Source organism: Salmo salar, chromosome ssa09 (genome assembly GCF_905237065.1).
Source record: "Salmo salar chromosome ssa09, Ssal_v3.1, whole genome shotgun sequence".
Classification (NCBI taxonomy): domain Eukaryota; kingdom Metazoa; phylum Chordata; class Actinopteri; order Salmoniformes; family Salmonidae; genus Salmo; species Salmo salar.
Window position 1 is genome coordinate 153,093,335 of NC_059450.1, and position 17,037 is coordinate 153,110,371.

Genomic DNA, 17,037 nt, shown 5'->3' on the forward strand with positions numbered 1-17,037 from the left:
TCCCTTCATCTTCTCACCTCCCTTCCCTCCCTCCCTGCCTCTTCTCACCTCCCTTCCCTCCCTCCCTGCGTCTTCTCTCCACCCTTCCCTCCCTGCCTCTTCTCTCCTCCCTTCCCTCCCTCCCTGCCTCTTTTCTCCTCCCTTCCCTCCCTCCCTGCCTCTTCTCTCCTCCCTTCCCTCCCTCCCTGCCTCTCCTCCCTTCCCTCCCTGCATCTTCTCACCTCCCTTCCCTCCCTCCCCTGCCTCTTCTCTCCTCCCTTCCCTCACTCCCTGCCTCTTCTCTCCTCCCTTCCCTCCCTCCCTGCCTCTTCTCACCTCCCTTCCCTCCCTCCCTGCCTCTTCTCTCCTCCCTTCCCTCCCTCCCTGCCTCTTCTCTCCTCCCTTCCCTCCCTCCCTGCCACTTCTCTCCTCCCTTCCGTCCCTCCCTGCCTCTTCTCTCCTTCCTTCCTTCCTTCCTTCCCTACCCATCTCTCTCTTTGTAATGTCTGCATTAGATATTCTGCAGCCATCCTCTGCTGTCACCACAGAATGTGTGAGGTTGTCTGAAGCACTTAAAGGAGATGTTCACCCATTTTTTTCTATGTTATATTGCGTTTGTGCACCACTGAGTGATGTTCTCTCTATCCCCTGGGTCATTTCATGTTTTCATGTGCATCTGAGTTGTTGGCATTCAAGCAGACAGAAATCCGTCCGGTATGACGTAGCACTGTGGTAAAGTCTCTCTCACTACACTGGAAGTTTGAAGGAATATGATTTTAAGATCTCTAAAACGTCTATCATACATGTCAGATTTCAATACTGGCTGATGTCATAACTCGGGAGGATGTCTTCTCTCTAATGAGCCATTGATCATATTGTTGCCATATTCCTACCTGGAGAAATGTGTAATTTAACAGAGGGTCTAGCACATGTTTCCTGTTTGTCTGCCTCTTTAGTCCAGGGTGCACTGCATGGTGCCGTTGTCAGAGATATTATAGAAAGGAGATAGGAATTCAATGAATGAATGAATAACGCCCCACCCACCAGACTGTTGACCAATCGCGTTCACGTTGTCATGCTGCGTCATGCGGTTGCTAAGCTAATCGTCAAGCAATCCTTTCTAAAAGTCTGTGTATATGTCGAGAAACGTGCCTATTTTCCTCATAAGTACGTAATGTCACGATTCCCAAGCTATACGATATTATATATAGCAAGTTAATTATCTCACATCTCAGAAAAGACATGTAATGCTGTACTTCTTGTTGACAAAATAAATTTGTGCTACTGTTCGGTTTATGAGCTGGCGCCAAATAGACTACGTTTTCTAGCTAGCTAGCTACTTAGCTAGCCAGCCAGCCCATAGAAAGAGCATTGCATTGTGGGTTTGTAGTCGACTTGAGCTGTAACAGATTTCCACAAGGATTGTCCATGTTGCTTCCAACCTTATTATAACATCAGTATGAAACATTTGTTCACAAAAAATATTATTCTTACATATTAGTGTTATTTGACACTGTAAATTAAAGGAATTAGTGGTTTTGGGTGGATTTTTCCTTTAAGGGTCTTATTTAACCCCCCCCTCCCCCCCTCTCTCCCTCTTCTCCATCTCTGTTTCTCAAACTTTCTCCCAGGAGCTATACAGACCTTCAGTGTGGTTCATGATGTGATAAGATCTGACGAAAACTGCTCTCTCTCTAGTTCTCCTTCAGGACAACACACTTACTAATGTTACAAACAGAAAAACTAACCTCTCTGTCTCGCCCTCTCTCTGTCTCGCCCTCTCTCTGTCTCTCCCTCGTCTGTCTCTCCCTCTACCTGTCTCCTCTGTCTGTCTCCTTCTCTGACTGTCTCTCCCTCTGTCTGTCTCTCCCTCTGTCTGTCTCTCCCTGTCTGTCTCTCCCTGTTTGTCTCTCCCTCTGTCTGTGTCCCCCTCTATCCATCTCTCCCTCTATCTATCTCTCCCTCTATCTATGTCCCTCTGACTGTCTCCCTCTCTGTCTGTCTCTCCCTCTATCTCTCTCCCTCTGTCTGTCTCGTTCTGTTACTCTCTCCTTCTGTCTCTCTCTATCTCTCCCTCTATCTATCTCTCCCTCTGTCTGTTCTCTCTATCTCTCCCTCTGTCTGTCTCTCCCTCTATCTATATCTCCCTCTGTCTGTCTCCTTCTCTGGCTGTCTCCCTCTGTCTGTCTCTCCCTCTATCTATCTCTCCCTCTATCTATATCTCCCTCTGTCTGTCTCCCTCTATCTATATCTCCCTCTGTCTGTCTCTCCCTCTATCTATCTCTCCCTCTATCTATATCTCCCTCTATCTATATCTCCCTCTGTCTGTCTCCTTCTCTGTCTGTCTCCTTCTCTGTCTGTCTCCCTCTGTCTGTCTCCCTCTGTCTATCTCTCCCTATGTCTGTCCCCTTCTCTGTCTGTCTCCTTCTCTGTCTGTCTCCCTCTGTCTATCTCTCCCTCTGTCTATCTCTCCCTCTGTCACTCTCTCCCTTTGTCTGTCTCCTTCTCTGTCTGTCTCCCTCTGTCTATCTCTCCCTCTGTCTATCTCTCCCTTTGTCTGTCTCCTTCTCTGTCTGTCTCCCTCTGTCTGTCTCTTCCTCTGTCTATCTCTCCCTCTATCTCTCCCTCTGTCTGTCTCTCCCTCTATCTATATCTCCCTCTGTCTGTCTCCTTCTCTGTCTGTCTCCCACTATCTATCTATCTCTCCCTCTATCTATCTCTCCCTCTATCTATCTCTCCCTCTATCTATCTATCTCTCCCTCTATCTATCTCTCCCTCTATCTATCTCTCCCTCTATCTATCTATCTCTCCCTCTGTCTGTCTCTCCCTCTATCTATATCTCCCTCTGTCTGTCTCCTTCTCTGTCTGTCTCCCTCTGTCTGTCTCTTCCTCTGTCTATCTCTCCCTCTGTCTGTCTCTCCCTCTATCTATATCTCCCTCTGTCTGTCTCCTCTGTCTGTCTCCCTCTGTCTGTCTCTTCCTCTGTCTATCTCTCCCTATGTCTGTCCCATTCTCTGTCTGTCTCCTTCTCTGTCTGTCTCCCTCTCTCTGTCTCTCCCTCTGGCTGTCTCTCCCTCTGTCTGTCTCTCCCTCTGTCTGTCTGTCTCTCCCTCTGTCTGTCTGTCTCCCTCTCTGTTTGTCTGTCTCTGTCTCTGTCTCTCTCTGTCTCTCCCTCTGTCTGTCTGTCTGTCTGTCTGTCTGTCTGTCTGTCTGTCTGTCTGTCTGTCTGTCTGTCTGTCTGTCTGTCTGTCTGTCTGTCTCCTTCTCTGTCGTCTCCCTCTGTCTGTCTCTGTCTGTTACTCTCTCCTTCTGTCTCTCTCTGACTATTTGCTTGAGAATGAAAAAGGTTCTATTCTAAAAGTAGAAGAACGAGTTAAATTATACGAATGACTGTGACCACGTAAACTATGAAGCGTGCACAAAACATAGAAAACAATGATAGCAAATTATCAAACTGTATTTCTGCAATAAAGTTATGTACGGGATATAAGAAACAAAAGCTATGTGTCGCGTAGTCATTTCTATATTATGTGTTAACAGGCAGAAAATGAAAAGGATATCTGTTAGGCAGGGGTTTACTGTGCAGCCTGCAGTGAGGCTGTCACAACCATGAAATACACAAGACATGACAGGATGAGGCTTCTCTCTCTCTCTCTCACACACACTGACTGCTATTCCTTTCACTGGTCGTCCTTGGACACAGGACCAAGACAAACATTCCAGGGGTTGTGTTGTGTTGCGTTGTGTTGCGTTGTGCTGTGTTGTATTGTGCGTTCTAACTGCTGCCTTGGAAACAGAGGTACACATACTCTTTATACAACCAGTCAATCTTATCCTCCCTCCTCAAAAACCAACCAGTCACTCTTATCCTCCCTCCTCAAAAACCAACCGGTCACTCTTATCCTCCCTCCTCAAAAACCAACCAGTCACTCTTATCCTCCCTCCTCAAAAACCAACCAGTCACTCATCCTCCCTCCTCAAAAACCAACCAGTCACTCTTATCCTCCCTCCTCAAAAACCAACCAGTCACTCTTATCCTCCCTCCTCAAAAACCAACCAGTCACTCATCCTCCCTCCTCAAAAACCAACCAGTCACTCTTATCCTCCCTCCTCAAAAACCAACCAGTCACTCTTATCCTCCCTCCTCAAAAACCAACCAGTCACTCATCCTTCCCTCCTCAAAAACCAACCAGTCACTCTTATCCTCCCTCCTCAAAAACCAACCAGTCACTCTTATCCTCCCTCCTCAAAAACCAACCAGTCACTCTATCCTCCCTCCTCAAAAACCAACCAGTCACTCATCCTCCCTCCTCAAAAACCAACCAGTCACTCTTATCCTCCCTCCTCAAAAACCAACCAGTCACTCATCCTCCCTCCTCAAAAACCAACCAGTCACTCTTATCCTCCCTCCTCAAAAAACAACCAGTCACTCTTATCCTCCCTCCTCAAAAACCAACCAGTCACTCATCCTCCCTCCTCAAAAACCAACCACTCACTCTTATCCTCCCTCCTCAAAAACCAACCAGTCACTCATCCTCCCTCCTCAAAAACCAACCAGTCACTCTTATCCTCCCTCCTCAAAAACCAACCAGTCACTCATCCTCCCTCCTCAAAAACCAACCAGTCACTCTTATCCTCCCTCCTCAAAAACCAACCAGTCACTCTTATCCTCCCTCCTCAAAAACCAACCAGTCACTCTTATCCTCCCTCCTCAAAAACCAACCAGTCACTCATCCTCCCTCCTCAAAAACCAACCAGTCACTCTTATCCTCCCTCCTCAAAAACCAACCAGTTACTGTCCTTCATCTTTGGACATGTCTCTCTCAAGGCTGCCTTACGTAAGCTATTTTCAATGGGTTAGTTATCTTACTGAACCTAGCAGTTCAATTCAATTACACTGCTCAAAAAAATTAAGGGAACACTAAAATAACACATCCTAGATCTGAATGAATGAAACCATCTTATTAAATACTTTTTTCTTTACATAGTTGAATGTGCTGACAACAAAATCACACCAAAATAATCAATGGATATCCAATTTATCAACCCATGGAGGTCTGGATTTGGAGTCACACTCAAAATTAAAGTGGAAAACCACACTACAGGCTGATCCAACTTTGATGTAATGTCCTTAAAACAAGTCAAAATGAGGCTCAGTAGTGTGTGTGGCCTCCACGTGCCTGTATGACCTCCCTACAACGCCTGGGCATGCTCCTGATGAGGTGGCGGATGGTCTCCTGAGGGATCTCCTCCCAGACCTGGACTAAAGCATCCGCCAACTCCTGGACAGTCTGTGGTGCAACGTGGCGTTGGTGGATGGAGCGAGACATGACGTCCCAGATGTGCTCAATTGGATTCAGGTCTGGGGAACGGGCGGGCCAGTCCATAGCATCAATGCCTTCCTCTTGCAGGAACTGCTGACACACTCCAGCCACATGAGGTCTAGCATTGTCTTGCATTAGGAGGAACCCAGGGCCAACCGCACCAGCATATGGTCTCACAAGGGGTCTGAGGATCTCATCTCGGTACCTAATGGCAGTCAGGCTACCTCTGACGAGCACATGGAGGGCTGTGCAGCCCCCCAAAGAAATGCCACCCCACACCATGACTGACCCACCGCCAAACCGGTCATGTTGGAGGATGTTGCAGGCAGCAGAACGTTCTCCACGGCGTCTCCAGACTCTGTCACGTCTGTCACATGTGCTCAGTGTGAACCTGCTTTCATCTGTGAAGAGCACAGGGCGCCAGTGGCGAATTTGCCAATCTTGGTGTTCTCTGGCAAATGCCAAACGTCCTGCACGGTGTTGGGCTGTAAGCACAACCCCCACCTGTGGACGTCGGGCCCTCATACCACCCTCATGGAGTCTGTTTCTGACCGTCTGAGCAGACACATGCACATTTGTGGCCTGCTGGAGGTCATTTTGAAGGGCTCTGGCAGTGCTCCTCCTGCTCCTCCTTGCACAAAGGCGGAGGTAGCGGTCCTGCTGCTGGGTTGTTGCCCTCCTACGGCCTCCTCCACGTCTCCTGATGTACTGGCCTGTCTCCTGGTAGTGCCTCCATGCTCTGGACACTACGCTGACAGACACAGCAAACCTTCTTGCCACAGCTCGCATTGATGTGCCATCCTGGATGAGCTGCACTACCTGAGCCACTTGTGTGGGTTGTAGACTCTGTCTCATGCTACCACTAGAGTGAAAGCACCGCCAGCATTCAAAAGTGACCAAAACATCAGCCAGGAAGCATAGGAAATGAGAAGTGGTCTGTGGTCCCCACCTGCAGAACCACTCCTTTATTGGGGGTGTCTTGCTAATTGCCTATAATTTCCACCTGTTGTCTATTCCATTTGCACAACAGCATGTGAAATGTATTGTCAATCAGTGTTGCTTCCTAAGTGGACAGTTTGATTTCACAGAAGTGTGATTGACTTGGAGTTACATTGTGTTGTTTAAGTGTTCCCTTTATTTTTTTGAGCAGTGTACATTAGAATAAATGAATTTCAATGTATTTGGCATTTATTTCTCGTGTATTTTTTTCTTCATTTTTTGCTTGTTGCCCTCTGAAACCTGATGAACATGGTGGCACGATCAGACAACCAGTCAACTACACCTTATAAGGACAATAATATATACAGTATACCATTCTCTCCTGCGCCCCTCTGCACAACACACTGATCAACATATCCCATTGGTTAATCTGGTCCTCCCAGCCCGGTTAATCTGGTCCCCCCAGCCCGGTTAATCTGGTCCACCCAGCCCGGTTTATCTGGTCCACCCAGCCCGGTTAATCTGGTCCACCCAGCACGGTTAATCTGGTCCACCCAGCCCGGTTAATCTGGTCCCCCCAGCCCGGTTAATCTGGTCCCCCCAGCCCGGTTAATCTGGCCCACCCAGCCCGGTTAATCTGGTCCCCCCCAGCCCGGTTAATCTGGCCCACCCAGCCCGGTTAATCTGGTCCACCCAGCCCGGTTAATCTGGTCCCCCTAGCCCGGTTAATCTGGTCCACCCAGCCCGGTTTATCTGGTCCACCCAGCCCGGTTTATCTGGTCCACCCAGCCCGGTTTATCTGGTCCACCCAGCCCGGTTAATCTGGTCCACCCAGCCCGGTTAATCTGGTCCACCCAGCACGGTTAATCTGATCCACCCAGCCCGGTTAATCTGATCCACCCAGCCTGGTTAATGTTAATGTTATTAAACTCTTTATCTCCTAGCTGCATTACATGTTATTAAACTCTTTATCTCCTTGCTGCATTAATGCCCATGTAGGGCGCTGTAAATGCTTACAGGGTGAAATTGGCTTAAGTGAAGGAAGCCTGTCTGTCCATGTGCTCTCTTTGGTGCTCCCAATCACATTATTCACAGAAGTAAGGTGGTCCACACACACACACAACACCATCACCACACCATCACCTGGGGCGGCAGGGAGCCTAGTGGTTACAGCGTTGGGCCATTAACCGAAAGGTTGCTGGATCGAATCCCCGAACTGACAAGGTAAAAATCTGTTGTTCTGCCCCTGAACAAGGCAGTTAACCCACTGTTCCCCGGTAGGCCGACGGTAGGCTGTCATTGTAAATAAGAATATGTTCTTAACTGACTTGCTTAGTTAAAAATAAAGGTTAAATAAAACAAATTACAAGACAGAGAGAACCACTGGCACCCAGCAGCATTATGGAGTGTGTGTGTAGTCTGAGACATGACAGAGAGAACCACTGGCACCCAGCAGCATTATGGAGTGTGTGTGTAGTCTGAGACATGACAGAGAGAACCACTGGCACCCAGCAGCATTATGGAGTGTGTGTGTAGTCTGAGACATGACAGAGAGAACCACTGGGACCCAGCAGCATTATGGAGTGTGTGTGTAGTCTGAGACATGACAGAGAGAACCACTGGGACCCAGCAGCATTATGGAGTGTGTGTGTAGTCTGAGACATGACAGAGAGAACCACTGGCACCCAGCAGCATTATGGAGTGTGTGTGTAGTCTGAGACATGACAGAGAGAACCACTGGGACCCAGCAGCATTATGGAGTGTGTGTGTAGTCTGAGACATGACAGAGAGAACCACTGGGACCCAGCAGCATTATGGAGTGTGTGTGTAGTCTGAGACATGACAGAGAGAACCACTGGCACCCAGCAGCATTATGGAGTGTGTGTGTAGTCTGAGACATGACAGAGAGAACCACTGGGACCCAGCAGCATTATGGAGTGTGTGTGTAGTCTGAGACATGACAGAGAGAACCACTGGGACCCAGCAGCATTATGGAGTGTGTGTGTAGTCTGAGACATGACAGAGAGAACCACTGGCACCCAGCAGCATTATGGAGTGTGTGTGTAGTCTGAGACATGACAGAGAGAACCACTGGCACCCAGCAGCATTATGGAGTGTGTGTGTAGTCTGAGACATGACAGAGAGAACCACTGGGACCCAGCAGCATTATGGAGTGTGTGTGAAGTCTGAGACATGACAGAGAGAACCACTGGCACCCAGCAGCATTATGGAGTGTGTGTGTAGTCTGAGACATGACAGAGAGAACCACTGGCACCCAGCAGCATTATGGAGTGTGTGTGTAGTCTGAGACATGACAGAGAGAACCACTGGCACCCAGCAGCATTATGGAGTGTGTGTGTAGTCTGAGACATGACAGAGAGAACCACTGGCACCCAGCAGCATTATGGAGTGTGTGTGTAGTCTGAGACATGACAGAGAGAACCACTGGGACCCAGCAGCATTATGGAGTGTGTGTGTAGTCTGAGACATGACAGAGAGAACCACTGGCACCCAGCAGCATTATGGAGTGTGTGTGTAGTCTGAGACATGACAGAGAGAACCACTGGCACCCAGCAGCATTATGGAGTGTGTGTGTAGTCTGAGACATGACAGAGAGAACCACTGGCACCCAGCAGCATTATGGAGTGTGTGTGTAGTCTGAGACATGACAGAGAGAACCACTGGCACCCAGCAGCATTATGGAGTGTGTGTGTAGTCTGAGACATGACAGAGAGAACCACTGGGACCCAGCAGCATTATGGAGTGTGTGTGTAGTCTGAGACATGACAGAGAGAACCACTGGGACCCAGCAGCATTATGGAGTGTGTGTGTAGTCTGAGACATGACAGAGAGAACCACTGGCACCCAGCAGCATTATGGAGTGTGTGTGTAGTCTGAGACATGACAGAGAGAACCACTGGCACCCAGCAGCATTATGGAGTGTGTGTGTAGTCTGAGACATGACAGAGAGAACCACTGGGACCCAGCAGCATTATGGAGTGTGTGTGTAGTCTGAGACATGACAGAGAGAACCACTGGCACCCAGCAGCATTATGGAGTGTGTGTGTAGTCTGAGACATGACAGAGAGAACCACTGGCACCCAGCAGCATTATGGAGTGTGTGTGTAGTCTGAGACATGACAGAGAGAACCACTGGCACCCAGCAGCATTATGGAGTGTGTGTGTAGTCTGAGACATGACAGAGAGAACCACTGGGACCCAGCAGCATTATGGAGTGTGTGTGTAGTCTGAGACATGACAGAGAGAACCACTGGCACCCAGCAGCATTATGGAGTGTGTGTGTAGTCTGAGACATGACAGAGAGAACCACTGGCACCCAGCAGCATTATGGAGTGTGTGTGTAGTCTGAGACATGACAGAGAGAACCACTGGGACCCAGCAGCATTATGGAGTGTGTGTGTAGTCTGAGACATGACAGAGAGAACCACTGGCACCCAGCAGCATTATGGAGTGTGTGTGTAGTCTGAGACATGACAGAGAGAACCACTGGCACCCAGCAGCATTATGGAGTGTGTGTGTAGTCTGAGACATGACAGAGAGAACCACTGGGACCCAGCAGCATTATGGAGTGTGTGTGTAGTCTGAGACATGACAGAGAGAACCACTGGCACCCAGCAGCATTATGGAGTGTGTGTGTAGTCTGAGACATGACAGAGAGAACCACTGGGACCCAGCAGCATTATGGAGTGTGTGTGTAGTCTGAGACATGACAGAGAGAACCACTGGCACCCAGCAGCATTATGGAGTGTGTGTGTAGTCTGAGACATGACAGAGAGAACCACTGGGACCCAGCAGCATTATGGAGTGTGTGTGTAGTCTGAGACATGACAGAGAGAACCACTGGCACCCAGCAGCATTATGGAGTGTGTGTGTAGTCTGAGACATGACAGAGAGAACCACTGGGACCCAGCAGCATTATGGAGTGTGTGTGTAGTCTGAGACATGACAGAGAGAACCACTGGGACCCAGCAGCATTATGGAGTGTGTGTGTAGTCTGAGACATGACAGAGAGAACCACTGGGACCCAGCAGCATTATGGAGTGTGTGTGTAGTCTGAGACATGACAGAGAGAACCACTGGGACCCAGCAGCATTATGGAGTGTGTGTGTAGTCTGAGACATGACAGAGAGAACCACTGGCACCCAGCAGCATTATGGAGTGTGTGTGTAGTCTGAGACATGACAGAGAGAACCACTGGGACCCAGCAGCATTATGGAGTGTGTGTGTAGTCTGAGACATGACAGAGAGAACCACTGGGACCCAGCAGCATTATGGAGTGTGTGTGTAGTCTGAGACATGACAGAGAGAACCACTGGCACCCAGCAGCATTATGGAGTGTGTGAAAGGTCTGAGACATGACAGAGAGAACCACTGGCACCCAGCAGCATTATGGAGTGTGTGTGTAGTCTGAGACATGACAGAGAGAACCACTGGCACCCAGCAGCATTATGGAGTGTGTGTGTAGTCTGAGACATGACAGAGAGAACCACTGGCACCCAGCAGCATTATGGAGTGTGTGTGTAGTCTGAGACATGACAGAGAGAACCACTGGCACCCAGCAGCATTATGGAGTGTGTGTGTAGTCTGAGACATGACAGAGAGAACCACTGGGACCCAGCAGCATTATGGAGTGTGTGTGTAGTCTGAGACATGACAGAGAGAACCACTGGCACCCAGCAGCATTATGGAGTGTGTGTGTAGTCTGAGACATGACAGAGAGAACCACTGGCACCCAGCAGCATTATGGAGTGTGTGTGTAGTCTGAGACATGACAGAGAGAACCACTGGGACCCAGCAGCATTATGGAGTGTGTGTGTAGTCTGAGACATGACAGAGAGAACCACTGGCACCCAGCAGCATTATGGAGTGTGTGTGTAGTCTGAGACATGACAGAGAGAACCACTGGCACCCAGCAGCATTATGGAGTGTGTGTGTAGTCTGAGACATGACAGAGAGAACCACTGGCACCCAGCAGCATTATGGAGTGTGTGTGTAGTCTGAGACATGACAGAGAGAACCACTGGGACCCAGCAGCATTATGGAGTGTGTGTGTAGTCTGAGACATGACAGAGAGAACCACTGGCACCCAGCAGCATTATGGAGTGTGTGTGTAGTCTGAGACATGACAGAGAGAACCACTGGCACCCAGCAGCATTATGGAGTGTGTGTGTAGTCTGAGACATGACAGAGAGAACCACTGGGACCCAGCAGCATTATGGAGTGTGTGTGTAGTCTGAGACATGACAGAGAGAACCACTGGCACCCAGCAGCATTATGGAGTGTGTGTGTAGTCTGAGACATGACAGAGAGAACCACTGGGACCCAGCAGCATTATGGAGTGTGTGTGTAGTCTGAGACATGACAGAGAGAACCACTGGGACCCAGCAGCATTATGGAGTGTGTGTGTAGTCTGAGACATGACAGAGAGAACCACTGGCACCCAGCAGCATTATGGAGTGTGTGTGTAGTCTGAGACATGACAGAGAGAACCACTGGCACCCAGCAGCATTATGGAGTGTGTGTGTAGTCTGAGACATGACAGAGAGAACCACTGGCACCCAGCAGCATTATGGAGTGTGTGTGTAGTCTGAGACATGACAGAGAGAACCACTGGGACCCAGCAGCATTATGGAGTGTGTGTGTAGTCTGAGACATGACAGAGAGAACCACTGGCACCCAGCAGCATTATGGAGTGTGTGTGTAGTCTGAGACATGACAGAGAGAACCACTGGGACCCAGCAGCATTATGGAGTGTGTGTGTAGTCTGAGACATGACAGAGAGAACCACTGGGACCCAGCAGCATTATGGAGTGTGTGTGTAGTCTGAGACATGACAGAGAGAACCACTGGGACCCAGCAGCATTATGGAGTGTGTGTGTAGTCTGAGACATGACAGAGAGAACCACTGGCACCCAGCAGCATTATGGAGTGTGTGTGTAGTCTGAGACATGACAGAGAGAACCACTGGGACCCAGCAGCATTATGGAGTGTGTGTGTAGTCTGAGACATGACAGAGAGAACCACTGGGACCCAGCAGCATTATGGAGTGTGTGTGTAGTCTGAGACATGACAGAGAGAACCACTGGCACCCAGCAGCATTATGGAGTGTGTGTGTAGTCTGAGACATGACAGAGAGTACCACTGGCACCCAGCAGCATTATGGAGTGTGTGTGTAGTCTGAGACATGACAGAGAGAACCACTGGCACCCAGCAGCATTATGGAGTGTGTGTGTAGTCTGAGACATGACAGAGAGAACCACTGGGACCCAGCAGCATTATGGAGTGTGTGTGTAGTCTGAGACATGACAGAGAGAACCACTGGGACCCAGCAGCATTATGGAGTGTGTGTGTAGTCTGAGACATGACAGAGAGAACCACTGGCACCCAGCAGCATTATGGAGTGTGTGTGTAGTCTGAGACATGACAGAGAGAACCACTGGGACCCAGCAGCATTATGGAGTGCGTTTGTGTTCACTCTGTACTGTCTGAAACAGATCAGGCATGAATTCAGAATGGTAAAGGTTTGGGAGAGGGTTTAACCTAGTATCGGGATTGAACAGGCAAACCTCGATAATTGGAGCTCACACACACACACTCATACACACAGAACACACATGGCAGCTAGCCTCGAGGTTAGAGCGTTCTGCCAATATCTGACACGTCACTGGTTTGAACCCTTGAGCTGACAAGGTGAGCAATCTGTTGATGTGTCCTTGAGCAAGGCACTTAACCCCCAATGTTCCAGGGGCGCTGGACAATGGTGACCCTGGCCGTGACCCCACTCCCTGTGGGCATATGCAAGAAAAACATGTCCATTAAACACTTGGAACGATGAACACTTGTATAAGTATAAAGGTTATTATTATTACAAAGCAGCCTACCCTTCTGCCATTGAAAGAAAAGACAGTGACGACAGCGTGAGGTTTGTAAAGTGCAGTACGCACTGCTCGGGTTTGTACATAAATCGCGGAGAATCATCCTCGAGGAGCATCGCCATCTATCTCCTCCGGTACGCGTCTAAAGTGCACTGGTGTCCTATTCTGGAAGCTACTTTCCGTTATGTATCCAAGATGTATCCAACTGGACTGCTGAAATATAGCCTATCAGAGTGACTCACCAGGGATGCAGTCTAGCCTATGTGTGCCGTTATAACTCTAGTAACATTTTGGCATTGGCTCAAAGTTTTTTTCTTCTATATAAATATATATATACGCGGCTGAACATTGGGCAACACAAGCCAGGTCGACAAAAGTTACCTAAATGAAAATGTCCTCGACTCTCAGCTCCCCTTCGCCGAACAACAGCAGCCTTTTTACGGCGAGCTACGAGTGGACGGACCTCACGGAGGCGCAAAGACACATGAACCTGCTTCTCTTCGGCTTGTGCGTCGCCATCGCCGCTCTTACCTTCTTGGGAAGTGTGTATTCTCTCATCTTTTTCATTCGGATGAGGTGGAAAACCATCCTGTGGCTCATCGTGGCTTCAATGTCCGTGGACGACCTGCTCAGCGTGATACCTCTCTCCCTCTTTATGCTCATGCAGTGGGAGAGTGATGGAGAGGGAGGGTCGGTGATCATATGCACTTTATCGGGACTTCTCTATGTGTTCCAAGGACTCTCCAGCAATATGAAGGCTTGCCTTATCGCAGCCTACACCTTTTACGTTACCAAGCGAGAAGGAAGCCCTCGGCCGTTGAGGGTGATGTTGGCGATAGCCGGGGTGTGGGTAGTGAGCCTGGCCGTCAGTGTATTACCCCTGTGCGGCTGGGGGAGTTTCACTCCGTTCTCGCTCGGCTGCTTCCCAGAGAGACGAGGTTTTTACCTTCTGCTCCTTTTCTCTTTGTACTCCGTGTGTTTCTGCGGATTGGTGTTCTTCTTCGTTCCTCTCACCTACCAGCTCCTGTGTTCCAGAGAGCCACAGAGGACGTTCTACCCGAGCTACTTGGATATAGCCAGGGATCTGAGAGGGGACGGGTCTGCGCCTCTCTGCGAACTCCCGTCCTTCTCTCGGGATAGCTTGGACAGAAGTTTCAGTACCTACAACGAGCTGAGTCCGGGTGGGTTGGGGAAAGGGTTAGGGGTGCGGGACACCGTGGAAACATGTACCTGTTCCAACCCTGCCTCTGACGGTGTACTGAGGGATGATGGGACCATCAGTAACTGGGAATCTCCGGTGTTCTTTGCACAAAAGCGCTTCTCCATGATCCTAGCGGTATTGAGAGTTGTCTTGTGGATGCCTATGATGGTGAGTGGCCTAGAGATGCTAAAATGTGTAGATTAAAAACAATATCAAATCATAGATATGCTCCTATAACAAATAGGTGTTCATGTGGGGTTTAATAATGGTATTGCGTTATATACCGTGTATTTTCTTAGTCCTGCAACGCCACGTTGAATAGCCCGTCTGCCTACTCTATAAAACATGTAGGGTAAGGTGGGGTAACAAGCCCCACAAAAAGGCATTGCACGTCTCACTGTTAATATCCTCACTATGGCTAGGTTTACATTCAATTGGCAACAGATTTTCATGCAAATATAAAAAAATATGTATAAAAGCAATATGTACATTTTCCCCACCACATATGTGTTTCCATCAAACTTACATGTTGTGGATTAAAGGCTGTGTGTGACGACGTAGTGCAAATAAAAATGACTTTTTCAGTATAATTCCCATCTCATTTTCAACTACTGAGGGGTTTTTTTCACCAAAAATGTTGCGTTATAAATGTGCCCACTCTGGTATTGGCAGTGCGCTCCAGCCAACAGCTCTCAGATACCGTGCGGGTATAGCCTACATGATGAGATTATTATGGATCAGCAGCTCTCAGATACCGTGCGGGTATAGCCTACATGATGAGATTATTATGGATCAACAGCTCTCAGATACCGTGCGGGTATAGCCTACATGATGAGATTATTATGGATCAACAGCTCTCAGATACCGTGCGGGTATAGCCTACATGATGAGATTATTGTGGATCAACAGCTCTCAGATACCGTGCGGGTATAGCCTACATGATGAGATTATTATGGATCAACAGCTCTCAGATACCGTGCGGGTATAGCCTACATGATGAGATTATTATGGATCAACAGCTCTCAGATACCGTGCGGGTATAGCCTACATGATGAGATTATTATGGATCAGCAGCTCTCAGATACCGTGCGGGTATAGCCTACATGATGAGATTATTATGGATCAGCGTCAATGATCATATCAACAGAATAAGACCTTTGATATTTATTGGAAAACAGCATCAAGCTCATCACCATGCACTTTCAGCTGCCCCATTGGGGGGTTGGGGGCAACTCCCCCCCCCCTCAATGTGGCAGCTGAAAGTGCACAGTGATGAGCTTGATGCTTTACATTTTACTGCTTTATTAAAAACTGGTTACAATTTCTGTCTCTAAACAAGTGGGTTATTTATCTTTTGGCTCTCCTAGAGGAATATACTGTGCATTCGGAAAGTATTCATACCCCTTCCATTTTGGGAAGTGGATTAAATGGGTTACGTTTGTTCCTCATCATTCTACACACAATACCCATAATGACATCACAATACCCCATAATGACATCACACTACCCCATAATGACAAAGTGAAGACAGGTTTTTAGAAAAGATTTCTTAAATTTATTCAAAATTCAAAACAGAAATACCTTTTTTACATAATTATTTAGACCCTTTGCTATGAGACTCGAAATTGAGTTTGGGTGCATCCTGTTTCCATTGATTATCCTTGAGATGTTTCTACAACTTGATTGGAGTCCACCTGTGGTAAATTCAATTGATTGGACATGATTTGGAAAGGCACACACCTGTCTTTCTAAGGTCCCACAATTGACTGTGCATGTCAGAGACAAAAACCAAGCTATGAGGTCGAAGGAATAGTCCGTAGAGCGCCGAGACAGGATTGTGTTGAGGCACATATCTGGGGAAGGGTACCAAAACATTTCTGCAGCATTCAATGTCCTCAAGAACACTGTGGCCTCCATTCTTAAATGGAAGAAGTTTGGAACCACCAAGACTCTTCATAGAGCTGGCCGCCTGGCCAAACTGAGCAATCAGGGGAGAAGAGCCTTGGTCAGGGAGGTGACCAAGAACCCGATGGTCACTGACAGAGCTCTAGAGTTCCTCAGTGGAGATGGGAAACCTTCCGGAAAGACAACCACCTCTGCAGCACTCCACCAATCAGGCCTTTATGGTAGAGTGGCCAGAAGAAAGCCACTCCTTAGTAAAAGGTACATGACAGCCCGCTTAGAGTTTGCCAAAAGGTACCTAAAGGACTCTCAGACCATGAGAAACAAGATTCCTTGGTCTGATGAAACCAAGTTTAAACTATTTCGCCAGAATACCAATCGTCACATCTGGAGGAAACCAGTTTCTTCACCAACTTTTTATTTTTTCACCAATTTCGTCCTCACTATTCGCTGCCATTTTCCGTATCCGCTCAAGTCATAGTGCTCTCCTTCAAGGAGTGAATGGGAGTTTATTGAGCGCCAGCTCAAAAACACAACAATTAACTTGCTATATATAATATCGTATAGCTTTGGAATCGTGACATTACGTACTTATGAGGAAAATAGGCACGTTTCTCGACATATACACGTTTCTCGACTTTTAGAAAGGATTGCGTGACGATTAGCTTAGCAACCGCGTGACGCAGCATGACAACGTGAACGCGATTGGTTGACAGTCTGGTGAGGGGGCGTTATACGCTCCTTCATTCATTGAATTCCTATCTCCTTTCTATAATATCTCTGACAACGGCACCAT

The 17,037-nt window shown here is 48.3% G+C and overlaps 1 protein-coding gene across 1 annotated transcript in view; it reads left to right on the top strand.

The window, feature by feature from the left end:
• The first annotated feature begins 13,217 nt into the window (after positions 1 to 13,217).
• The window catches only part of LOC106613303 (probable G-protein coupled receptor 149), a 28,776-nt gene continuing 24,956 nt past the window's right edge, over positions 13,218 to 17,037 (top strand). Inside the window, exon 1 of the mRNA XM_014215392.2 lies at positions 13,218 to 14,507. Coding sequence (XP_014070867.2) covers positions 13,524 to 14,507 — 984 coding nt within the window. The 5' untranslated portion in view covers positions 13,218 to 13,523. The remainder of the gene's footprint in view (positions 14,508 to 17,037) is intronic.